Genomic DNA, 25,423 nt, shown 5'->3' with positions numbered 1-25,423 from the left:
CAGTTTTGATGTACATGGCTCGGTTTGATTTTGACACTCTTATTCTTAATTAATTATACAAGGGAGTGTCTCAATGACACCTCTATAGGTGTATTGAGAACTTAACAATTTCTTTTAATTCTCTTGTCTTATTCTCAAGAGATTTTTAAGATAGAAATATCATGGGGTTTTTTAAAAAAAAATAATAATAAAAATGACATGATTATGTCATTATTAAGCACAATGTTTTAATATGCAAATGAAATAACACTATTACTCTTATTGGAAAAATAATTTATATGTAAAGTTGCAAAATGCGAGTCTCCCTTCTAATTCATAGAAGGGTGGTTTGGGTTTTATTTGTCGAGATTATCATGGAAACCCTCTTTTTACCATGTCAATTCCAACAAATTTTGATGATACTGCAACTGGAGAGGTCTTAGCTATCGAATCATCACTAATGGAGGATGTTTTAGAGGGCTATAATAAAGTGGAAATTGAATTGGATAACAAAGATGTGATTTCCTATCTGCAAAAAGGAATTGCAACATACCCTTTGAAGTTAAGGAGCATTTTGGAGGATATTATTCGTCTCTCTTCTTTCTTTAAAACATATAACTTTTGCTTTATTCCAAGAGAAATTAACAGCTTAGCTGATTCTCTGGCAAAGAGGGTTCTATCGGTGACGTGTCCGATGGTTTGGCCCATTTTCAATCCATGGTTGATAGAAATGTGTACTCTACAGTCATGAGTTTTCACGTCCACTAAATAAAATTTTGTTATCAAAAAAATAATTATTTAACACCATAAGGGCATTAATAAGAAAATCCCATTATGCAAAGCCATTTTTAATCCTTATGGAATAAGAATAAAACACCCTATTATATGAAAGGACAATTTCGATACAGTTATAGACTCTGTAAACAACCATGTCATAGAGCAAAATCTACGGGCTTCAAAATGCACTCTTGGCTCATGGGCCTTGGCGTTGACGAGTTGCGTGAACCATGCCTCCTTTGAATCCTGAGGAATAATATCTATTTCTTATCTTTTTTGGTTGAGGAAAGTTTTCATACATGGCTGTGTAAGTCGTGTATGTGAGACGGTCTCTCACAAAGAGTTGAAAAAATAATAAATCTCCACCCATTAATTAATGCCTTGAAACTCCCACCTTCTCACATACACGGCTTATATGACTGTGTATGAAAACTTTCTCTTTTGTATTTTTATGGATTTTTTTCCCAAATAGAGTTTTGCAAATGTATTGCACCTTTCACTAAACAATTACCAAAGAGAGTAGATTTTTTTTTCTGAGCAATTTTAATCTTTCGATAATCAACATTTTCACGGCTGATTTATAGAGTGAGCTATTAGAGTCAATGTGGATTGGCCCAAAGACACCATTTTTATAAATAATCACTCTTTTTATATGGAATTAATCACTTTGTCTTCTTATTACAAGACCAAGTATTTGTTTTTAATATGTCATATGGGGGATTTTTGTCCCTGTCTTTTGAATTTTCAACATACACTAAAGATTTGCTTCCTAACTTCCCAAGGGGAAAGAAAAGATTTTTTTCCGCACATCAAGAGACATACGAGACTAGGGTAGATTTGGTATGATTTTTATTTAAATTTTGGATTGATATCATGAAATAGTCAACAAATAGATTTTTGGTCAAGAAATTGAAATTGTTTTAGTTGCATCAAACTATCAATATGAAATACTTCAAGAATAAAAAAGAAATCCATTTGGTAGGTCAATTTTTGAGAATAGATTCTCTATATTTCTTTGGGAAGGGTGGTAGACTGATGGTGACGGTAGTGGGGTGAGGTTGGGATGGGAAGGGAAGGGGGTGGTGGTGTGGAAGTGGTGGTGACAGGAGGTGGTGGCACTGGCATGGAAATGGTGGTGGTGGTGAGACCATTAGGAGAGGAAGAAAGATGATGTTTTATTTTTAATGTGAAATTACTATTTTGCCTATCAAATTAAGTATGTGCTCATTAAAAAGAAAGAGTAAAATCAAATGAAATAGAAATTCTGAAATAGCTCCTCGCTTCAGAATTTTTATTTCACAGAAATAAGGTGCAAAAGAACAAACCAAACAATTTTTGAAGTAGACATCATCCCATTAAATTGAAATAGAAATCAAACCAAATCAGGCCAAAGAATATCGTGAAAGTTTTCTTTCTCAGTGTGTGTACTCTTCGAATTGGGATTCCTTGCATGTAAGCTTCAGGTGCCAAGTGCCAACACCCATCTTTTTTACTTTCATAAATACCATATCTTCATTCTTTGAATGGCAGTAAATAGGACAGGTGTTGGCACTTGAGATGTAAGTGTAGGTGAACGTACGTGCAGAGGATCTTAACTTGTAGGCTTAACCAATGGATAGAAGGTCATAATTACTTTCCCTACTAGTTAAAAGTCCAAAATGCCCTGCCCTATTCCTAAAGTTCCATCTATCAACTAAAAATGCGTTGGCTCCTCTGTAGCGCGACAGGGAGAGTAGCACACATTCAATGGCCCATAGTGCTTGGGCACACAGCCCAACACCCCGCCTATATGTTGGGCTGCGTGCCCGAGCACTACGGGCCGTCGGATGGTGTGCTACAAACCTTGTCACACTACAAAGGACCTAAATCCACCAAAAAGGGGGTTGCTAAAGATATTCTCTTTATCATAAATAAAGGAAAGCTCGGTCTAAATGAAAATCGCGACATGACACATTTGTTCTTGAATGGGCACAATGGAACATCAAATTAGAGGGAAATGTTGTAATTTCACATGAAATTTTAGTCCTAGTTGTGCTGTCCTCCCCAGTTTTGCATGTAGGTCTACAACCTACAATCATTTTCACCAAGTTCATCAGATAAGACCCAAACCCTTTGATGAACCTTAAACTTCCAATCATATAGAGTGGGATTTTTATCCTCTCAAGTGCGGTGCATTGCCAATGCACCACACTTACCACACTTGAGAATCCAACCGTACATACACCCAACAGCTGAAAAGATAAAAAGACGTCACTGCCCATGTTTTAACGGTTGGATTTTCAAGTATGGTGCACTACCTAGTGCATCGCACTTGAGAGGATAAAAATCCTATAGAGTGGGAGAGTGAGAATACTACAACATTGTGGTAAGGAATCAAATTATTGTTACCCTTATGTCTAAGGATCTTCATGGCCATTGTCTTCGACTAAGATGTTACTAAGATGTTAGATGGTGGATTTGTTGTCTAAAAACATGAATAACAAGGGGGTGGATGGTAAAGGTAGTTTATTTCATTGGGATACATTGCCGATATTATGCATCCTTTTACACTCTTTCGCTTCCTTGACATGTAGGTCTCTTGTATATGAACCGTGAGGTGCCCCATCCTATGCTCCCATTAGCTTGGCATGGGAGATTTTATCCCACACCAATAGTGTGTTAATCTCCCCACCCTTTAATTATGGGAAACACACTACCTATTGTGCTTAAAAGGTTAGGGAAATTTTGTGCCATTGTTACACTTTTATTTTGTCATATAACATGTGAAACATGCATATTTTTTTCGGAGAAGTGTTCTCTGTTCGGGAGTGTGGCTCTTATGCGTGTGTGAGGGCCAATGGGGGAGCGTGCGAAGGCGTCAAGTAAGATGTTTGTGCATTTCATGGGGGGGGGGGAGGTGTGTTTGGATGCAGGACGCACACTCTCAGACAAAGTTCTTTTCCCTCCTTTTATATAAAAATAAATTATCCTAGAGACTTGTTTGATTGCAAAGGGAAAAACCTAGGGAAATAAGGGAGGAGGGCGTGACATATGATTGTGTAACTAATATATAATGAGAAAGAGAACACCATCTGGTCGAACAATGCACATTGTTCCTACGCCCAAACACAAGGATATGCAAAATGATCGTCAAACCCCTAATCATTTCCATCTTTCCAAGTGTGTGGCGATCATTACGCGCGCTCCTTTGTGTAGGTGCAGGGGTGATGTGGGCTGCATGACCGGTGGGTTCTTTGTCCCTTACTAAATATAATAAGAGTTTTAAACAAGTTACACAACATGATTACAATCGACTCTCCTGCATGGGCCCAAGACCAACCCGGATCCCAATACCAGGTTTTCAAACCCGATTTATCTCCATCGAACAGTTCACATGTGACAAATTTACATCATCCTTTTTGTAAACATGCAATGAGTAGAATTTCCACATCAGCTTTCCAAGCAATAAAAAACACAGTGGATGCATCTGCCCAAAAAAAAACAAAACAGAATCATGGATTTAGTTCATGGTATTATATCGGGTATTGGTCAGCTTAAAAAATCAATACTAATATGTCCGTATCAATCATATTAGATATTTTTGCCCTAAGGATACCGATACTAAAATTATTTTGATCATTTAACCCAATGTCAGTATTGTACCATCGATCAAGTATCACCCAAGTATCAGTATCGGTATCGGTATCGGCCGATTCCAATTCCTAAATCTCGTGAGGTCATCTTCCACAAAAAAAGAGAAAAAAAAAAAAAAAATTCGAAAAGAAAAGAAAAGAAGGGAAAGTTCAGTACTTCAATTTCAACGCCGTCATCATATAAGTCCAAGATTTTCTTACTCCGTTTATTTTCTCAACCCAAAACACACACCTTTTTTTCCCTTATCCGCCCCACCCACGAAACGATCGCCAATCGACTCAAAGCAACACGCGCTCGAAATTGACTGGGGATGAATCAGATGATTTCTCCGGAAAACCCTAATTGGCTCTATGATTATGGCGTTATTGACGAAATTCCCGTATCAGGTTGTGAATTTCAGGCGCCGGCAACCGGGTTTCACTGGCCTCCTTCACAGGGCTTGAACGGTTCATCTGCTGTCAGGTAGGTTGTTCTGCTCTCATGATATGTCATTCCATTTCTTGATATATTCCCAATTTTTATGATGTTCTGTATCATCGACTATCTCTCATTTTTCCTTTGTTGAATAACCCTGATAAAATTTCTGTGTAAAAATGTCTTAATTTCTTCTGTTTCACATTCATTTGGTATCCGTTCTTTTGATAATTAATCTATGATATGTGAATGCTAGAGAAGCTTCCTTTACAGAACCAACATATGTGGCCATGAATAGTTGTGCTTTTCTATGCATTGCTGGGTCCTTGAATTTGAATCAGGACACTCCAGATTGTGGACAAGGATTTGTGGTTTCCTTCCACAATCGGAACTGAAAGCTGTGATTAAAACTAAGGATGAATAGGATTATACAACGAATTATTTTAGACCTGGATTGGATAGGGCCTGAAATGCATCTTGTGTATACATGTACAATGTTTATCACATAGTCGCACTTGGTATTTGCTTAGTCATACTTTACAGATATTTATTAGTTGGGTTTGGCACTCTTTTTATAAACCGCGCGCCGTACACAGCTCGCAGTAAATAGTTGCAGTTGGTATTCTTTATGTATACTTCACTAGGAGTGATGATTGTTTGAGTTTGGCCAACCCCTCCCTTCCTCACCCCCCAACTGAAACAGCTAGAACCCTGAACAAATTAACTTGGTAATCATAACTTTTTGTTTTCCCTTGATCAACCCTGTCAACAACTGAGGACAAATTAAGTTGGGCAGATGGAATATTTTTGGTCCCCAATAAGACCTGTCCACCAAAACCAAATCAAAGAGGGCACATGATTTTAATTTTTTTGGTCCCTAATCAGGCCAATCCTGAGTGTTCACTTTGTAACAGATTAAACTTGAAGTAACCAACAATAAACAAGTTATAATTAAAGAGAAAGAGAATAGAAGAGGAGGAAGAAGAATGTTGGAGGCAACAAGAGTGGCTACCGATTGGAGAGAATGCAGTTAAACTACAATCGGTATCACTATAATATATTTATATTAGGTTTTAATAGTAAAGGGTACCCACGACTTGGACAAAACAGCAAGGGTATGACTAGAATACCCTTGCACTCTTACACCCTTGCTGTAGCATTATTTAGGATTCTTAACACTCTCTCTCAAGCTAGAGCATAAATATTACCCATGCCCAGCTTGAAAAACCTTTGAATAAACACATTCTTAAACAAGGCTTTAGTGAACAAGCCGCCAAGCTCTTGAGTAAAACTGACAAAAGGAATGGAGATCAGTTTCCTCATTACAGCATCATGAACGGAATGGTAGTCAACTTTAATATGCTTAGTTCTCTCATGAAGCACTGGACTGCTGGCAATATGGATGGCAACCTTATTATCGCAATACATGACAATAGGTCTATTGGCCGAAAAACCATTCTGTTGCAGAAAAGATTTCAGCCCCATCAATTCAGCTCTAGTATGAGCCATGGCCCTATACTCAGCTTCAGCATGGACCCTACCACTGTAGTTTGTTTCTTACTCCTCTAAGTGACGAGGTTGCATGCAACAAACATATAGTAACCTGTTGTAGACTCCTATCACCTTCAACACCAGCCCAATTAGCATCAAAATAACCAAAAATATTAATATGTCCACAAGGTTTGTAAATGAGCCCTTTTTTCTAGAGAACCCTTGAGATATCGAAGAATGCGACACACGCCTTTCAGTGAAATTGCATGGGTGACTTATGAAGTAGCTTATAACACCTACTGCAAAAGATATGTCCGGCCTGCCTAGCCGTAGTGAGATAGATGAGCTTGCCTACCGGCTGTTGATATTAATGCTTGTTTACAAATTTATTACTATCACAAGTAGCAAGCTTCTGATGAAGATGAATGGTAGTATCAATAGGTTTACTGGCTAACATACCAGTCCCAGAAAGTATGTCAAGAACATACTTCCTCTGAGAAATACTAATACATTTTTTTTGCTTCGAACGAGTTCAATGCCTAGAAAATACCTAAGAGTACCAAGATCCTTCATTTGTAAATGTTGCTGCAAATAAGCATTGACATCTTCAATGCCAGACAAATTGTTATCAGAAAGAATAATATCATCAATATAAACAACCAAAACAATCACTTTGGAATTTTGACGACAAACAAACACAGAGTGATCAAAGTAGCATTGGGCAAAACCACAACCATGAACAATTTTACTAAACTTTTCGACCCAAGCCCTTGGGGACTGCTTTAGACTATAGATTGCCTTGTGAAGTCTACACACTTTCTTTCTATCCTCCGGACCTCTCCCTGAGCAACATACCCAGGAGGTTGCTCTATATAGACCTCAAGTAAATCACCATATATGAAAGCATTCCTTGTATCTAGTTGGTATAATGGCCAGTGAAGATTAACAACAAGAGAGATAAGAACACGCAGCCGAGCAACATAAGAAAATGTCTCAAAATAGTCAACACCATAAGCTTTTGGCCACCAAGTGTGCTTTAAGCCTCTCAATATATCCATTAGGGTGATATTTAATGATATACACCCAATGACACTTAACAAGCCTCTATTTGGAGGTAACTCAACAAGAGTCCATGTCTGACAACTTTCAGATCATCCATCTCCACTTCTCAAGCGGATTTCTAACCATGATGAAAAAAGTGCCTTATGATAAGACTGAGGTATAGAATGCGTGGATAAGGCTAAAGCAAAACCATAAATAGAAGATGGAAGATAAAAACATATTGTTCAATAGGGTAAGTAATCAAATAACATTGAGTGCAAGAATGAGTACCTTTACGAAAAGCAACTAGTAAGTCAATAGTGGAGGATGATGGCGGTGAAATCTGGAGGCAAAGTGTTAGATTGTATGGTGGGTGGCAGAGAAGGAACTGTAGCATCCAGAGCATGAGTCTTATGACGACGTTGATTACATTTCAAACGTTGTGACCACGATGGAGAGTCAATAAGAGAAAGCAACACAAGAATAGGAGGAGAACTAACAAGTTTGGATTCCAAGTTATGACTCTCAACAGAAAAATGAGGAGTATCTTAAAAAAGAAAAGGTAACATCAACACTGACAAACTGTTTCATTGGTATGGGATTGTAACACTTATTGCCTTTCTGGGTACAAGCGTATCCAAGAAAGACACATTTGATAGCCCATTGAAACAATTTATAAATGCTGGGCCTAAAATTATGAACAAAACAAGTACAACCTAATACTCATGGTGGCTAAGAAAACAATGGAGAGTTAGGAAATACAACATATAATAGTGACTGATTTTTAAGAACACATGACGGCATTCAGTTAATCAATAACACAGTTAAAACTGCATCACCCCCAAAAAATTGTAGTAACATTACAATGAAATAATGATGAACGAGCAGTTTCAAGCAAATGACGATTCTTTCGTACAGCTTAGGAACAAATAGTTTGATGAATAATGCCACGCTCGGAACAAAATGATGAAGTTTATAGTTGTATTTATTAAAGAGCATTTTTAGATAAAAAAGCTATAAAAAAGATGCCAAACTGAGTTTTTATTTCATTATAAATTTCCTTAAAGATAGACAAAAACTCTGAACTATCTTTCAACAAATATTACCAAGTCAAACGGGAGTAATAATCCACAAAAGTGACAATAGTACAAGAAACCAGCTTGACTTTTTACATGACATGGACCCCAAATATGTGAATGAACTAAAGAAAATAATGAAGGATCCTAACCATATTATGAGAAGGAAACACTGTGAGATGATGCTTGCCAGCTTAAAAGCTTCACATTCGATACGAGAGATAGACTTGCAACTAGGAATGATCTGCTGAAGCTAGAGAGGCACATGCCCTAACCGATAATGCCAATGGAAATGAGAAGAATTACTAGTAGAAACAGAAACAACAGATGTAGAAGACAATACATTGTCAAGATAGGAGACCATCCATCTCATTCCCTCCAATCATCTTTCTTGTCTGCAGTTCCTGAAATACATAAGAAGAGGGAAAAACGTAAACGAACAGTTTAAAGATTTAGTAATCTAACAGAAAAAAGATTCACCGGTAACTGAGGCACATGGAGTACAGAAGTCAAGGAGAAAGATGAGGTAGGGGGAAACAGTGCCATGACCAGATATAGGAGTAGAGATCCTGTTAGTGAAAATAACAAGAGAAGGATGGCTAGTTTTATGAAAAGAGGAGAAAACAGTAGACTTACCAGTCATATGAGATGTAGCTCTGGAATCAATAAGATGTGGGAGACGAAGTAGCATTTAAAGCTGTAGTACCTGTATGGGCTAAAGTATTACTGAATTACCTCAAAGCAAGATACCTACTCCTCTTCACTCTATAGAAGCTTTACAAATACTTGAGCATTCTTGAGAATTTTCTCATAATCCTGGACATGCGACTTGCTTGCAGCCTTATCTCCTCCTTGGTCTTCTCTACCCTTGAAGCTCACATAATGATGCTTGAAGAATCCTGCACAAGATGAAGTTTGTAGGCTTGGTGGAGGGCTTCAAGACCCTCTCTTAGGGTTTTCTCTTTTAGGACACTCATCTTCTCTACCTTCTTATATATCTGCTTTCTCATACACTTCATGCTTAACAAGAGTCTCTTTTTGTATTTCTCAATTCCCATTTTCAATCCCGTCAAAATATATGCTATCAAAAGAGGAGAAATACGTGCTTGCCCAGTCAACCTCGTTCACACGGTCGACCTCGCCAGTCGTATGCAGTCTGCCGAGAGTGATTTCACGGTCAAAGTCACCTCATGAAGTCCAAGACCAACTCTTTGCCATGGTTCTACCGCTGTATGCAGTCGACTTCAGCGGTCGACCCCAAGATTCTTCTGCGAGCCAAAAATGGCCTTGATTACATCATCTCTCTGCACTCATTCACAAGCATTCATCCAGACCAACAATATGCCCATCTTCCAGTGAGTGTCAACACCAACGGAATGTGTTGACAACAATGATAACACCAACTCAAACTCAATACCAGCCTTGCCTCAACACATTCATGTTTAAGTTTATTTATTTATTTATTTTTTATCATTGATCAACAGAGGGTGGGCCTTGGTGCAATGGTAAGGTTGCTCCATTGTGACCAAGTGGTCATGGGTTTGAGTCTGGAAACAGCCTCTTTGCGAAAGCAAGGGTAAGGCTGCGTACATTATGACCCTCCCCAGACCCCGCAGTGGCGGGGGCCTCGTGCACTGGGTTGGCCCTTTTATCATTGATCAAAATTCTCCCCTTCCCAACAAAATTTGTAACAATAGTAAGGCTTTTGAGAGAATGGACTAGAGTAATTCCGGATTGATTTTCTTCTGGAAGGCTGATGTTAACATCTTTTGTGCATGCTCCAAATCAATAGGTCTATGATGTATTTTTTGTACATCAGTCTTGTCCATTCCTTTTAAATTATCAGAACTTTTATCTATAATTAAAGTGAACACGCCAAAGGGAATGTTTCATCTGATTAATAAAGACCTTACTGTGTCTATTTGTTTTATTTTTATCTAATCCACTAATATAAGCTGTATGGGGAGCTAAAGCCCCAAACAAGGCATAAAGAGCCAAACAAACTTTATAAACCCGAAATGTGCTCCAAAAGTCTATGCAACCAGTTTAGTATGGAACTAATCTGTAGCTTTCTAGCCCTTTGGTCCAATGATGCAAATATCAATTATGGTTTGACAACATTCCCAAGATGAGCCTTAATTATAAATGTGTCATCACTCGTGGTACTGAGTTAACCTGGTCCACCGCATACTTTATTTTGTGGTTCTCTTTTTCTTGGATGAATAGTTGTGCTTATATTTTGTTTGCCCTACTATTCGTTAGACTTTTCTAAATCTTTGTGTGAAAGACAAACAATTTTCCTTTGCTTTGTTTGCTGAAGTGATTTTTTTTTTAAAATGTAAAAGGAAATTGTAGCTTCCTTTTGTAATTAAGTTGTTGAATGGTAATACTTTCATGTGGTAACCAACTTGATCACCATTCTTCATTAAGGAATCCAAATGTATGTATAAGTTTCTTTTTGCTTTTTGGTGTGACCCAGGAAATTCAAATCCTAGGGGTTGATACGACTGTAGACTAGAATTCTAAAATTTACATACTATTACTCTCTATTATTAAGATTGTTCAGTTTAAGATTGGTCTGAAGCACATGATTGAAATGATGAATTGTAAGCTTTATTCCAATCATGATTTCTTAAGAACAATGTTTTCATGATCTCATGTCCCTTATTCATAAGTGTAATGTATTCCCAATGGTCTTCCAGAACTCCTATAATTTAATTTAAACTTTAGTGGTGATGTGTTTTGGTATGCTGTTCCACTAAGGTTCATCCAAAGATGTGACTTGGTCCTGCAAAATATGTATCTCATTGGTGTTTAAGACAAAAGAACCATGTAATGCATCTCTATTTGACCATGCTATGGTTTGACATTTCAAGCTATTGGTACAAGGAACTAAGCTTAGAAATCTTGCTAGATTGTCACACATAAAGGTTGAGAATTAAGACTGGTCCAAGGTTCTTATTGTTAAATATAATGATGCAGTTGCTCTAGCCTGGCTAGACAAACGTGAACCACTTTGGAGGCCTAAACCAAGAACCGGTCTTAAACCAGTTTTCTGGTCTGGCAAGGGTGGGTAGATTACATAGGAGATTTATTTCCATTTAATTAATTCTCTTTGGTTTAGAAGGTTGGGTAGATTACGCAGGTTTTTCTTTGGTAGTTTCTTTTCTTAGATATGGTTAGTTTCCTCTTTGGATTGTTTCCATTTAGTTAATTTCTATTTTTTATTCTTATGCAAGGTTGTTTCCTTTAAATTGATGTAATACGGTAGAAGAATTTAGAATTGAATGTTGAAAGTTGAAGTTGTTAGCTTGTGCAAGGAAGTGGCTGTGTGTCTGTCTCCTCTCTTCTCTTTTTCCCCCCCCTGCAACTCTGATTTCTCCCCAGTTCCCCTCTTCTCCTAAACGGCCCTCCACCAAATTGGTATCAGAGCCGAAGATTCCCATCTCCCTCCGTGTCATTCCCTCTAATCCCATTCTTCTTTTCCTCTATTCTCTCTTTCCCGTTACAGCTCTGCCTGTAACCAAACAAAAACAAAAATCTCCCTTCTCAGAACCTCATCCCCATCCCGTCCCAGCGCTGCACGTTACTGCAGCAACCCGTCGACCCATCCCTCCCTTTGATTTCAGCAGAAAACCCAACTGCATCATATGATCTCTGGTTATCTCTTCATAGGGGTCCATGCAACAATTTCTGCTACCCTAGAACAAAGAAGACAGGCTCACTGTATTCCACCAGTGATAACTGTATTTTCAGTTGCAGTGACAACTGACATAGTCGAATACTTTTCATGTGTCTCTGACATGGTTCAGGGTGTTCTAGGGGGAATTCTAGAAGCAAACAAGTTGTAGAACCCAAATTGAGGATAACCAGAACTGAACTCTTGTAGATAATTGAGACATTTGACAACATCCAGAATTTTAATGCAGTTTCAGAAGACTGGATTATTCTGGAATTTGCTGTCAGTACTCTAGCTGCGCATTTAAAAATAAATACTTACGAAATTTCAGAAACGGGAAGAAGAACTAAACAGTAAACATGGACTAGAAAAGTGAATTGTAACTTTTTCCTAAATTTAACAGATTAACAAAGGACTCCGGAAATGGAATCTCTTTATTCTATAAGACTAACTCAATCCAGAAAGTTTAGCAGAGATATAGAAGGGGACAATTAATGCCATCTGAAAATCCAGATTAAGGATCTCAGATGCAAGCAGGCCCGGTGATCAAATCTGTGATCAGATCTGAGATAAAGGAAGCAACTGTGTTGTTAAGGGAAGAAATCAGATTGATGGAAGGGGAGGGAAGAGCGATGAGATCGATCTTCGTGGGAGGAAGAAGAGAATAGAAGAAAAAGAAGAAATCAGCTTTGAGATAACAATCCCATATGCACTGCTCAACAGCACCAAAATTCTTAGAAAAAACTCATATTCTTTACTCAAAGCATCTTTAACTGATAGGGTTATATATATATATATATATATAGACCTTATATATATATAGACCTTCTAAAATCCTTAATTTAACTCATAAAAGGACTCCTAATCCGTCTACTCAATAAAATAAATAAACTCAGAACAGATTTCTATCTAGCTATTAAGTATCATAATCTAACTCAAACACTCAATTTAACTACTAATCCCGTGTACTAACATTATCCCACTTTATGGCTAAATTAGGCCCATTACATCAATAAACCCAAAAATAAGAAGCCCAAGGTCTATAGAATCCACCGTGGGCCAAAGTAAGTCTTCTGAGGCTCAATTGACCCAATTGGACAATCTTAACTGCATCAACAATGGTACTGGTTTGGTAAAAGGGTGAAAAAAGAGCAAGGAACCTTGATCTGAGTATGGATGAACTGAGACTGCTATTAATAGATTTCATGAGAGAATGCTGATAGACGGCTAGTTACAAAACCTGAAGTAAACTAGCAAGTAAAAAATGAGTTTCGAAAGAAACAGGCTGGCTGAAAATTGATAAAAAAAAAAAAAAAGGGGTTTCTGCCCTTCCCTATACAGAGAGAAGGCTATCTCTGTGGGCCTTTGATAAATATCTTTGTCAGTAATTTTATATTCTGACAGAACCATGTTTGTTCATAGCGCCCTGGTTTAAGTTTCTTAAAGTGTGAGGTTTGTCCCATTAATGTAATTCATATTCCTTATATTTATTTATTTATATCTATGTACATGGAAATTATTTTATCGACCGACCTTTGTATTTTGTCTGTGGATGACACATTAATTACTATCTTTTGTGTTTTTTTTTATGAATATAGTCATTGTTTAATAATATTTTGATGGCTATCTATCTCTTCAGTGCAGAAATTGATGGCTCCTTGGGGGATTCAGATACCTTAGAGGAAACGGGCTCCCGGAAAAGGTACATTCTTGTTCATGGCTTTTCAAGTAAAAGATGCAAGTCACATTGCAATAGCCAATTGCAGTGATATCTTATCGTCATGACTGGTTTATGGCAAGGCCTTATTTTATATTTTCCCCCCACTGATGAGTTTTGCAACTGTGGCACTTTACAGTTTACTAATATGTCTTTTCCTTCTCTCTGTACACAAACCATAGTTGTCACGGCGTCACGGCGATCCAAGTCGGTGGAAGGGTGTCACGTCAATATATCGACATGTTGCCCGCCATGGCAACGCCATGGCGGGCATGTCGACCATGTTTAATTTTTTATTTTCTGTATTTTTAATGTCATTTAGTATGCTATAATATATGTCCTATAACATCAAAAATCAACATGAAAGTGTACTACACTACTACTAATATACTATGCCACTATGGTTTAATTCATGAATGTGTAACTAATATCCATTAGTGTATATGAAAGTATGAAAAATTGAAAATATAGATTAACCTGTCAAATAATTGAAAGCAATAGTAAAAATCAAATGATAGGTTAACCTGTTTACTGAAGCTTGATAGCAATAGTCTTTCTTCAGTGTGTGTGATTTGGAGCAAAGCATCTAAGCTATTAAATGGTTTAAAAAAAAAAAATTTAAATCTAACTTTTATATGTACAAATATCGACCGATATGCCAACATATCGTGGTATGGCGTCCATGGCGTCGCCATGGAAGCCATATCGAACGATATATTTACATCCACCATGGCGTAGCTCGATATGCCACCTCTCCCAGCGCCAGGACGCCATGGCGGCGCCATGACAACTATGACACAAACCCTAAAGTACCCCTTCTTTGTTATATTCTCTAATATAAAAGTGATTTCTGTTGCAGGGTGAGGTCAGAATCATGCTGTGCTTCTGGGTCCAAAGCATGTAGGGAGAAAATGCGGAGAGATAGGCTGAATGAAAGGCATGTCCCCTAACCTCTCTCTCTCTCTCTCTCGTGCCAATGCTTCATTCAACCCATCTGTCATCCTTTTTATTATTATTATTTTTTATTTCTATTTGTATGAGTTGAGGTTTGGTAATCCCAACATTGGCTGAATTGGCTGGAAATTCCCAACTTGCCTTGGCTGAAGGAGTAACCCAACTTTTAGCCAGGGGCAATGGATATCCATTTATCAGACTAATCTAGTGGGGTCAAGCTCAATTGGTATCTCTGTTTCCAACTCTGATGTCTGATTCACTATTGGGTCCATTTTTTCTGATAACTTCAGGAATAAATAAATATTATGATGTTTCGATTTTAACTAATCTACGTTTTGAGTTTTAGCATTTTTGTCATAACATTTTTTCTTTTTCTTTCAATTTTGGTTTTTAATGTTTTTAAATCCTAGATGCCGAGAGTACAAGATAAGACTCCTCATTTAGTAGCTGATATTTTGGTTGGTGTGGTCTTATACTACATAATATCATGATAAGACGCGGGCCCTACTAGACCAGGATCCATGTGTAATGGGTATACGGGCCTAACCTGACCAACAGCCCTTAGACCAAACTCGATGATGGGATGGGTGTTCCCCAGCCTTTTCCTTTTGTTGCCATGCACCCTCTCTCCCAATCTAGGAAAAAGGGGGATGAGCACTGCAACCCATCTGATTTTCTGGTCAATCCCATTCCTTCAGTTTAGGCCAGCAGTCCCATCGCAACTTCTCTTACCTGATCTCTCTCTCTTTCACTCATATCGACTTTGGAACGATTTGTAAGGTTCGTGGAGTTGGGTTCCATACTTGAACCTGGAAGGCCACCCAAAATGGATAAGGCGGCTATATTGAGTGATGCTGTTCGCATGGTGACTCAGTTGTGCAGTGAAGCCCAGAAACTGAAGGAGTCAAATGAAAGCCTACAGGTGAAAATGAAAGAGTTGAAGGTAAGCCTACAACTTGAAATTCTCTATGGTTGTTTGGTATTGTTGCTTTTTTGACTTTACAGTTCATTTTGGTTTCTTCTGCATCCTGATTTTAATGCTATTCTTGATGACCTAAATAATACTACTGATGTTTGTTTTGGGAAACGGGTAAGAGTAGGTTGTGTTATTGTGAGTTCTACTGAATTACCCTCTTAATTTTGCAGGCTGAGAAGAATGAGCTTCGGGATGAGAAACAGCGGCTAAAGGCAGAGAAGGAGAAGCTGGAGCAACAAATTAAGGCCACGAGTGCTCAACCAGGGTTTCTGCCTCACCCTTCTACCATCCCGGCTGCATTTGCTGCCCAAGGCCAAGCTGCTGGCAACAAGCTGATGCCATTTGTTGGTTACTCGGGAGTTGCAATGTGGCAATTCATGCCACCTGCTTCTGTCGACACCTCGCAAGATCACGTTCTGCGACCACCAGTTGCATAAGTCGAACAGATTTCAATGATTGGTCTTTGTTTAGATCAAGTCATTGATGTTGACTATGTCAGATTTCTCTTGTCAGAAAAACCATATTAAGTTGGTTCAGATTTCCCTGGGAGCTTGGGAACTTCCCTCTTGATTGATGCTGATATCTTGTTAGTGTTCAATAAGCAGCAGATCATGTAATTTAGATTTCGGTTTTCTAGTTGTTTGTACCTACATCCCATGCCTGTGTTGAAACATTCATTGGGTGCTTAATTCTTCCTTTCTACCTGTGAAACAATCTCCTCAACCATGAGGAGCTTTGGATTGCCAAAACAAGTGGAAGATGTTTGCTTAGAGATGGTTGTGATTGCAAAATGCCAAATGAATGGCAAATATAATCGATTGGGGCATCATATCATAATTTCTTGTTAAGTGAGTCGATGTGATATCAAATTTAGTTTGAAACAAAGAAAGGGAAATATATGCTCGGAAAGTGAATGTCAAACTATAAATAAAATTACAGTAACCCACTTTTGAAGTAATTTCCATTTGCTTGTTTCTGCTGGTGTATTGTGCGACTTATCAGAGTGTGCCGTTTTGCTAGGACTATCATTTTCTTTTCTGTAGGGCATGGCATTTGGTATCCGACACCTCTGATAAGAACTGACTTTGAAAAAGGTGATGGTGCAGAGAAGTGCTTTCATGGACTTGTTGATAGCTGTGATAATCTCCAGGCTGATAAAAGCTACAAACCAATGAAACTCATTCCATCTCTGCCTTCCTTTCTGTGGGTTGACTTATGCAGCCAAGCTTGGTAGGGTGAAATTGAATCCAAAGGTTCAGGAATTGTAGCTGAAGGATCCTAGATGTTTAGGGTAAGATATTTTATTGGTACTCTGAAAAAAAAAATTAGGGATGAGATAAAATTTCTCCTCTCATATGGCCAAGTAAGACCAACAGAGGGTACAAACTGAGTTGTTGACGCTTAGAGTGCTAGTAGCATTGACATTCCAAACCACATCCCGGTAATGAACTTTGACAGTAAATGGCCTCTGTTAGCTGACGAGGGAGAGGGAGGTGGTGATGTCGAAGAATCAGATCCAGAAGATGCCATGCCAGGAGATGGTAAAGGGGGTAATTGGGAGAACACACTAGGAACAGGTCCAAGTGATGGCAATGGAGGGGCACTAGGCAATGGTGGGATGGTTATCTTTGGTAAAGTGGAAGGAGGTTTTGATATAGCAGGTGATGGAGGGATGGGAAGGTTTGGTAATGGAGGGGCAGCAATATTTGGTAAGGTGGGAGGAGGAGTTGTTGTTGTAGTGGGTGAGGGAGGAGTGGCAGCAGAAGTAGCTAGAGTTTGAACCATAAGACTCATTCCTTGACCACAATGTTCTGGGAATCCACATAAGAAATATCTGTTGCCAGGAGAGGTTAATGTGATCACAGTGTTGAGGTCAGTGTAAACCTTGAGTGCACTGGTTGCTTGGCAGGAATCAAAGTCGGCCTTCGTAACCTCAAGCACATTGTGAGGCGGCAAGTAATTGAAAACTGCAAGCATTGATTGAAGCTCATAATCAATGAGTGTTTTGTAATTTAAAGTTCATGATTTTGATTGTCATTCCATAAAGAAGGGAAGATTTAGACATGAGAAGAGCAAATAAACCAGGAGAAGTTAGCTTACTGAGATTGTCTCCGACATGGAATTTTTCGCCTGCTGCCCATGTCTGGAAGTTGGAGCTTAGATCCCACCCGCTTGCTCCCCCAACTGTGTGATTTGTTCCAATGGCTAATTTGACCAGAATGGCCGTGACAGTCAGGCTCAGGAGTGCTCTGAACATGGCCATTTTTGGTTTGATGGAGTGATGAAAACAGAGGAGGGGTGTCTTTAGGACACAGTTTATTGGGTTTGGCTTGAAACTCAGATCTATGAGAGATATCATATATATAGAAGAGATAATAAAGAGAGCTATTCAAGGGCGGAGTTGAGATTAGTTTATGATTTTAACTTCAAAAGTCATACGACAAATACAAGTTGTTTGCTCCACCAGCCCTACTAAATGCCAGAAACACCCTTTCTCTGTCTTTGACCTTTCTTGTACTCACTCAACTCCTTCACTGCTAATGATTGAACTGTTTAGACCATTACCTGGACAACTGAGCGGTTCAACCGTCAACCCATTTATGCTAAAAAACCAGGCCAATTTGCATCTGAAAGTGTGGACAACCTGTACAGTTACTAACATAAGCCAAGTTTGACAACCCTGGCGGTTGAACCATTTGAGTTCAGACCCGGCCCATCGAAATGGGTTGGTGTGGAGTCTAGGGTTGATAGATTTGATGCATTGCACCACGATTCTAGGGTTTCGATAACAAAAGAGTTTGACTTAAAATGTTTTAAAAATTATATAGACGTGTATTACAGTTCATATGAATACGCGTTGTCCATGTGACTAATGAGGACATCAATGCACGTTCACTTGGAGCTTTTTGTTAGCTTTTACCTAATAATAATTGGGTAGTTGATCATAGATATATACATTAAGGTTAGAAGATTCCATACCATGTTCTCACATAATGACCTATGAGATTTGCATTGACACTCTTCTTTTTCAGACAAAATATGGGTCCATTAGGCTTAGTATGACAACGTTCTAAAAAAACAGTTCTAATGTTTTTCCTATTTTTTAGAACAGAAACGAGAAGAAAACAGAAAACTATATGGTATGTCCAGTTTGATTTTCTATTTTTTTAAACGAATCAGGCACTTGACACACTTTTGAACCCCATTTGAGAAACGCTTCTGTTAAAAGTCAAAGAAATGAAGCTTCACTTAAGTGAGTTAAGGCTATATATGGCTTTTGGCAATAAAACATAACAATAACCTGTTAAGGGCTTTCTACCATCTCTCCATTTAACATTACATTCTCTAAAGAATGACGCTGAGAAGAACCGATGGAGTTGAAGCCTCACATGTTGGGAATAAATCCGATGCATAGCGGAATTTGAATCGGGTCAATGCTTGTTGTTCATGATCAAGAATAGGGATGAAACAATTTCAAAATAAAATCATGGTTACCTTAGAGTCACAAGTGTAACTCCTCCTATAGATAATAGGTCTTCCAACTTGTGCAAATATGGAGATTGAAAATTTTGTTCAATACTTTGACGCTTGATCAATCCTTGCAATTTGTAGAAGAAGCCAAATCAACAAAGCCTCGAGTTCTCAAACTCAAGTCTAACTCAATCACACACCACAAGAGAGAAGGGAGAGAGAGAGAAAACATGGAGAGGGGGAGGAGCACTACCAAAATCGTGGAGAGGCTCCTCCCTCTCCCTCTTTTATAATTTTAGAGATCCTTGGATCTCTAGTAATCCCCTTCCATCTTAGCCTTGGCTCAATCTTCCATTTTGGTATTTTTAATTTTTAAAACTCCAATTTTCTATTAAAGTGAAGACATAGAATCTCAAAAGGGATACAATCTTTCTAAACTATGGTTCATGAGATAATCTCATAATATCTCTTGCCATAATATAAAAAGATATTCAACCATAAATATTTTGTTCTCCCATATAATGTCAAGTGTCCAATAAACTCTTTTATTACATATAACATTTTCTACTTTCCTAATATCCCATAATGAATTATAGAGTATGTACTTAATGCAACTTATCCCCAATTCATCATGTACGTTGATCGAGCGAATATGCGATTGCGATCGGGCGATCGTAAAACTTTGAAATCAATTTAATATATTATATATTAATTTTATATTAAAAATAAATTTATAAAATATTTCGAATAAATACTAGATCCAGATTTCTATCCGACCATTCACTAACTTTCTCTCTCTTGGATATTCCTCATAAATGGATAGTGGATTCCATGTTGGGAAACTTCTTTGCTTACAATGCAGGATCACGAATCTAGTGTACTGGTTTATAGTCCGATTGGACATCAACCATTAGCTTACCAAAATCTGTAATGCCACACTGAAACAAATAGAATCTCTCAGGTCTAACGGCCATCGAATGGCGGGTACGTGTATCACTCACACAACCAGTAGCATTACATAAGATATATGTACCAGATTCTTATCTATACAAGTTATTGATGTGTACCCATATCCATGTACCAAAATCATCATTTCTCGTGACATGCGATATAGAAACCATATAAACAGGATGTCCAGTCCCGTTCCCAGTTTAGACCAGTTTTAAGTTAACACCTATAGAACATTCTTATAAGCCTCAAATATTATAATAAAATATAAAAATTAAATTCTATAATTTAATAATTCGGGTTTGATGGACACACAATTCCAACATCACAGCCATGACGAACAAAGCAGCTTTCGTGCCTTCAACATCGAGCTCTGCTATAACAAGAACAACAGTATCAACGATAGATTTGGTCAATTTTCCTGCATTGTGTACCACTAGCACGTTACATCTCTTCTTCCTCTAAAGGTCCCCTTCTTTGGAAGCCTGAAACCGAACCATCCGACAAGACCACCACCACAATATGGCATTCTGTATATACCAGAGAGAGGTTGCCTAGATTGGTGAAAAGTTCTTGGGATGGAAAGATATGTCACATTGCAACTAGTGGAGCTCATACTACTGTTGTCATTGATTCAAGTTCGTTGGATTTCTTTTCTTGATTCTGCAAGCCAGTGGAATTTGGATAACTTTGAGATACTGTGTATCTAATATAAATGTTTTATTTTACTTACCTTTTTTTTTTTTTTGTTTTCCCTTTTAATTGCCCTTTTTATCTTTTTAATGGTGAGAGGGAAGATGTTATTATGACAAAATATTACTTTTTCTTCAATTTAAATAGAGAAGAAATAGAGTTCCTTTGTCTTCCTCCCTCTGCTAGTGTTGCTCTGTGTGTGTATTTAGTTAAGTGGTATTTTACGTAATTTTTGATAAATAAAAAAAAGACGATTCTGTTAAGTACAACTCATACAACTTTCTGTTTCTTCTTAGTTACTGATATGGTTTTTATTTTTATTTTTATTTTTTTCAAAAAACACAGAACCGTTACCATACTGAGCCTTACAAAAAGAATCTATTTCTCACCCTCTCATTGGTGCGATTTCTCACTCTAAAATCATGGGAGACCTCTACAAAACTGCATCTCCAAGTACATTCATTGATTGAAGAAAGCACTTGTGCCACATCAATTGGACATCCTGGTCCACATGGATTGCTTCGACTTGGTTGAAGCATGCTTAAAGATGTGCAATGCCAATGATGGATCGAACAAACTTTTTTTTTAAGTTGGACCTCAAAGAGAATTGAACTCTTGATCTCTTCTTTGCGAGGCGTTGGTCTTGGCCAACTGAGCAACCCTCTTTTGTTGTTCAAACAAACCTTTTATACATCACTTCCTATAAATAATTTTAAACTCGGAATCGGGGTTAGAGTCAGTCTTAAAATCCCTAGAAACAGCTTCTCAGATTTGAAAACCAGCGATCTGGTCTCAAAACACTACAATCTACAACTTCAGAAAGTCTAGATGAATTGAGATCAGTCATGACCAATTCCGATGCAGACCGATCTGATTCCCATTTTTAAAACCTTGTTTCATATTTGTATACCTTGGTTCTCTGCTAATAATTTTGAACCAGAAATGGGTTTAGTTCAGTAAGGAATGGTTTTTCCAATTCCTCTCTCTAGACAATTTTAATTCTTATCTGCCTAGTGTTTGACATTGAGGGAGGAGAACAAGTAGGTAGGCCTTTAGATAGTGGCTTTATTAGTTTATTAAAAGGGTTCACCTAATGGTCCTAATCGGCTAATCCTTGCGTATCCCTGCTGGAATTCAATAAAATCTTAAAGCGGATTCCTTAATTTTTGTAAGTTTCTGCAAGTCCTGACTTGCATTCAAAGTTCTTTCTCCTTTCTTTAATCTTCCATAGGGCCTGACCTTACCAACCTCTTCCATAAACAATTCAAAAGTTGAAATGGTTTATAACCTTCTTAGTAAATGAGATTCTCCATACCCTAATCATGGAACTAAATTTCCGTTGAAACTGATCGAAATCTTTGAGTTATCTCAATTTTGGGTGTAGCTGAAACAAAATCAAGAGTAGGGGTGCAAATTTGACCCTATTGGCTCGAACCCACCCTGAGCCCGACCAAGGCTTGGGCTGTGATACCCTAGCCCTAAGGGTGGGTCAAGGCTTGAAATTTTTGGCTCTGAGTCAAGGTTGGGTCGGGGCAAGGTTGAGGTCTCGGATAAAGCCCAACCCAGCCCAACTTGACCCGGTTTTAAGTTGTACTATAAAATATATATTGATATAATATATATAATATATATATGGGAAGCAGTTTTCTGTCCGAGAGTGTGGCCTACGCCAACACTCCCATGTGTCTATCTATCTCCTCCTTAAAACAAGAGGGCAGAGGTATCTTTTCAAATGGGGAGGAGAGAGATAGACTCATGGGAGTACTGGCATAGGCCACACTCCCGGATAGAGAACTTTCTCCCTATATATATATTATAAACTTTAAACATCACAAACATTTTGTTATATAATATATGGGCAACATATCTCTACTTGGTCGCATAGTCTCTTCACAAGCGTTTGGGCCAATGGGTGAGCACGCCTGGGTATCTACCCAGGGGGCAGAGGCATCATCTCAAGGTGCCCTGTGAGAAGGCGTAGGAAACACCACCAAGTAGAGATCATTTTTCCATAATATATAATATATGAAGATAATAAGTGATATAATATACTTTATTATAATGTTATTTTATGTAAAATTCATAATTTTCTCCTCGACCCAGCCCAACCCATGCATCTATCCGTTCCTCTTTCCATAATTAGGGTCAAATAGGGTCAGCCCAGCCCGACCCTGAAGACGGGTTAGGGTTGGATTTTTTAGGCCCCAAGTCAGGGTTAGGTAGGGCCTGGGCCCAACTAAGGAGACTCACGGTTGGGCTGGATTTTAAAAAGCCCAACCCAACGCGACCCTGTTGCAACCCTAATCAAGAGAGGCCCAAAGTCGAAACTGAGATTTAGAACCTTGACCCTAATAGCCAACCAAGAAAAGTTTCCTCCCATGTTTATACCTTTTACTATCAAAATTAGGATCGGTTCTTCTGTCTTACTTATTCTTTCACCCACAAACAAAAAGCTGCTTACCCTTTTTATACACACACACAATTGGTATCAGTTCTTCCATAGATTTTTATTGAACAGTGGGTGGAAGCCTAACTAACATGGGAGCTTGAATCCCATGTATTTTCCAGTCATGTAGGATTGCCATACATCAACAGCACCAAAGCTGGTAATCAAGATAGTGCTCACAGCCATAACAATGGCAACTGAGAATACAATGAGGGAAGTCCTCCCATATCTCACAATGGCTGACTGTACTACCACTAATCCAACAATTGAAGCCACAAAACAGACAAGAGTGAAGATGAGAACAGCATCTATATGTTTTATCCCCATCAGTAAGTATTGAGCTGCAGACATTGATGATGAGAAGAGAACCATGAATGAACAAGTCGCGGCTGTTATCTGCCCACCTCACACCATGAAATTAATGGCAGATTAGTTGAGAAGTTCTAAAAGAATCAAATGAAAAAGAGGAAGAAATTACCTCTGGAGGTATTCCCATCTGAAGAAGAAGAGGACTGATAAGCATTCCACCTCCAATGCCAAAACCACCACCCAAAACCCCAGCAAGGAGTGCCATCGTTGGGAAACTAAGGCTGGACCAGCTTCTGCTCCCATCCAATTGCCCTTCTCCTTTCTCCTCCTTCATCATCATCACCACCATCCTCAAGAAGATTAGTCTTAATGTTTGTTTGCTTGCAAGAGAGGGAGAGAGATTAGTCTTCTGCACATAAAAGTCATTAAACATGCCTGTTGTTTGAAGAACCGATCTCCTGCAACTCTGCTTCTCTTCCGGTACAGAATCCAACCTGTAAAGACCATCGCAACTGGAATTTGGATCGCTGATAAGATCCAGTATCCAATTCCACACGGCTTTAATCCTGTTATGCTCTGTAAATTTTTCGAACAGATTTCAATATTTGTAATTCGAATCTTTACTTTTAGATGTTCATCTAAAGCAACACCAATGAAAGAATTATCAAATTTTGCCTCCAATGTACCAAACAAGTAAAGAAGAAACAAAGAAGCAAACGTACCTGGCGATGGTTTCCATCTCCATTTCCTTCTCCACGAAGAACATGCAGAGCAAAGAAAGCCAACCATATTATCAACAGAAACCCCAATTTCTTCCATGGAGTTTCCACACTAGTTTCTCTCTTCCCACATCTATCCCTACCCCAAAGAGGCTCTTTCATGCTTTCCTTGTTCTCATCTTGCTTCTCGTAACATATCTCATCACCAATCAACCCATTTCCTGACTCTAAAATCCCTCTTTTGCTGGCCTCCTCTGACTCTACTTTCCAATAAAAAACCCCAGCTTTGCAGGTCTTGAAGGTAGACCAAGCAAGAAAGGTTGCAAATAGTACAGTAATCAACCACTCAGGGAAGACTGTGTGGCAGATCACTCCAACGCTCACCCCCAACAACATGGAGGGCTCAGACAGGAGTGCTATGTCATAATCTATCAGAGTCTTTCTACCAAACAAGTTATAGATAACATTGGCAACCGACCCTCCAGTGACCATGAAAGCAGAGAAGCTTGAAGCAGTTTTCAGGTCTAGACCAACAACTATGTTTAGAATGGGCAAGAAAATCCCACCGCCTCCAATCCCTCCTGCGCTGGATATCGTAGCAGCCACGAAGCAGAGAAACCCTGCTAAAGTGGTACGGATTGTTGAACTCATCTGGATTTTTCTCCATTTGGAGATTTGGTTGATGAACTGGTCTATTTTCAATGGATTCGAGATGGGTTGTGGTTGTAATGCTCTGGAGCGGCTAAGAATGGTGAAGATGATGAGGGGGAGGAAACCCCATTTCAGAAAGCCATGGCTCTTCATCTGCTTTGGTTGTGTTTTTATTATGGGTTTTGTTGGAGTTTGAAGCGCTGTTGCATTCCTGTTTTTCCCTCTCAGTCTCAGGGCTCAACACCTGCTTACAGTAGACCCAATCGTCAATCCATACCCTATAAATAAGCAAGTTGTTGCTGGACGCATTCAAAACTTGAGATGACAAGAAAACAACAAGTGGATACCAAAATTGACCTCACTGGAACACTTGAAAGATCCCATTTTTCTGATCCCACCGGCCTAGATCCAGTTTCCCTCGTTAGGGCCTTAGGGGTGTCAAAACCTAG

At 38.6% G+C, this 25,423-nt stretch overlaps 3 protein-coding genes across 4 annotated transcripts; 1 reads left to right on the top strand and 2 right to left on the bottom strand.

The window, feature by feature from the left end:
* Positions 1-4,579: 4,579 nt before the first annotated feature.
* On the top strand, positions 4,580-16,410 carry LOC122639962 (transcription factor ILR3-like). Its single transcript, XM_043833027.1, has 5 exons — positions 4,580-4,851; positions 13,730-13,792; positions 14,667-14,744; positions 15,542-15,704; positions 15,908-16,410. Exons 1-5 carry the CDS (start codon positions 4,700-4,702, stop codon positions 16,172-16,174), a joined length of 723 nt encoding a protein of 240 aa, XP_043688962.1. The 5' UTR covers positions 4,580-4,699; the 3' UTR covers positions 16,175-16,410.
* Positions 15,482-25,147, bottom strand: LOC122639960 (sulfite exporter TauE/SafE family protein 5-like). 2 transcript variants are annotated; one of them, XM_043833024.1, is made up of 6 exons: positions 24,327-25,147; positions 24,040-24,180; positions 23,774-23,932; positions 23,384-23,691; positions 23,328-23,350; positions 15,482-15,493 (listed from the first exon to the last, which is right to left on the bottom strand). In XM_043833024.1, coding segments are annotated over exons 1-5 (1,410 nt in total). In that variant the 5' UTR covers positions 25,128-25,147; the 3' UTR covers positions 15,482-15,493; positions 23,328-23,349. The 2 variants fall into 2 exon arrangements, with proteins under 2 accessions (XP_043688959.1, XP_043688958.1); XM_043833023.1 differs by lacking the exons at positions 15,482-15,493; positions 23,328-23,350 and having other exon boundaries at positions 23,354-23,691.
* On the bottom strand, positions 17,099-18,152 carry LOC122639961 (uclacyanin 1-like). The gene is made up of 2 exons (XM_043833026.1): positions 17,838-18,152; positions 17,099-17,704 (listed from the first exon to the last, which is right to left on the bottom strand). The coding sequence occupies exons 1-2, from the start codon at positions 18,094-18,096 to the stop codon at positions 17,139-17,141; spliced, it is 825 nt and encodes a 274-aa protein (XP_043688961.1). The 5' UTR covers positions 18,097-18,152; the 3' UTR covers positions 17,099-17,138.
* Positions 25,148-25,423: the final 276 nt, after the last annotated feature.

Source organism: Telopea speciosissima, chromosome 9 (assembly GCF_018873765.1).
Source record: "Telopea speciosissima isolate NSW1024214 ecotype Mountain lineage chromosome 9, Tspe_v1, whole genome shotgun sequence".
Taxonomy (NCBI): Eukaryota; Viridiplantae; Streptophyta; class Magnoliopsida; order Proteales; family Proteaceae; genus Telopea; species Telopea speciosissima.
The sequence above is the reverse complement of the archived record's forward strand: the minus strand, read 5'-3'. Positions and strand labels throughout refer to the sequence as shown.

Excerpts from the sequence above, each read along its gene's own strand:
- LOC122639961 (XM_043833026.1), bottom strand. The coding sequence starts at position 18,096 with ATGATATCTCTCATAGATCTGAGTTTCAAGCCAAACCCAATAAACTGT. Across the intron at positions 17,705-17,837 it reads CCATGTCGGAGACAATCTCA|TTTTCAATTACTTGCCGCCT; the intron begins GTAAGCTAACTT and ends CAATGCTTGCAG.
- LOC122639962 (XM_043833027.1), top strand. The coding sequence starts at position 4,700 with ATGAATCAGATGATTTCTCCGGAAAACCCTAATTGGCTCTATGATTAT. Across the intron at positions 4,852-13,729 it reads AACGGTTCATCTGCTGTCAG|TGCAGAAATTGATGGCTCCT; the intron begins GTAGGTTGTTCT and ends CTATCTCTTCAG. Across the intron at positions 13,793-14,666 it reads GAAACGGGCTCCCGGAAAAG|GGTGAGGTCAGAATCATGCT; the intron begins GTACATTCTTGT and ends TTTCTGTTGCAG.
- LOC122639960 (XM_043833024.1), bottom strand. The coding sequence starts at position 25,127 with ATGAAGAGCCATGGCTTTCTGAAATGGGGTTTCCTCCCCCTCATCATC. Across the intron at positions 24,181-24,326 it reads GAGATGGAAACCATCGCCAG|AGCATAACAGGATTAAAGCC; the intron begins GTACGTTTGCTT and ends AAAAATTTACAG. Across the intron at positions 23,692-23,773 it reads AGATGGGAATACCTCCAGAG|ATAACAGCCGCGACTTGTTC; the intron begins GTAATTTCTTCC and ends TGAGGTGGGCAG.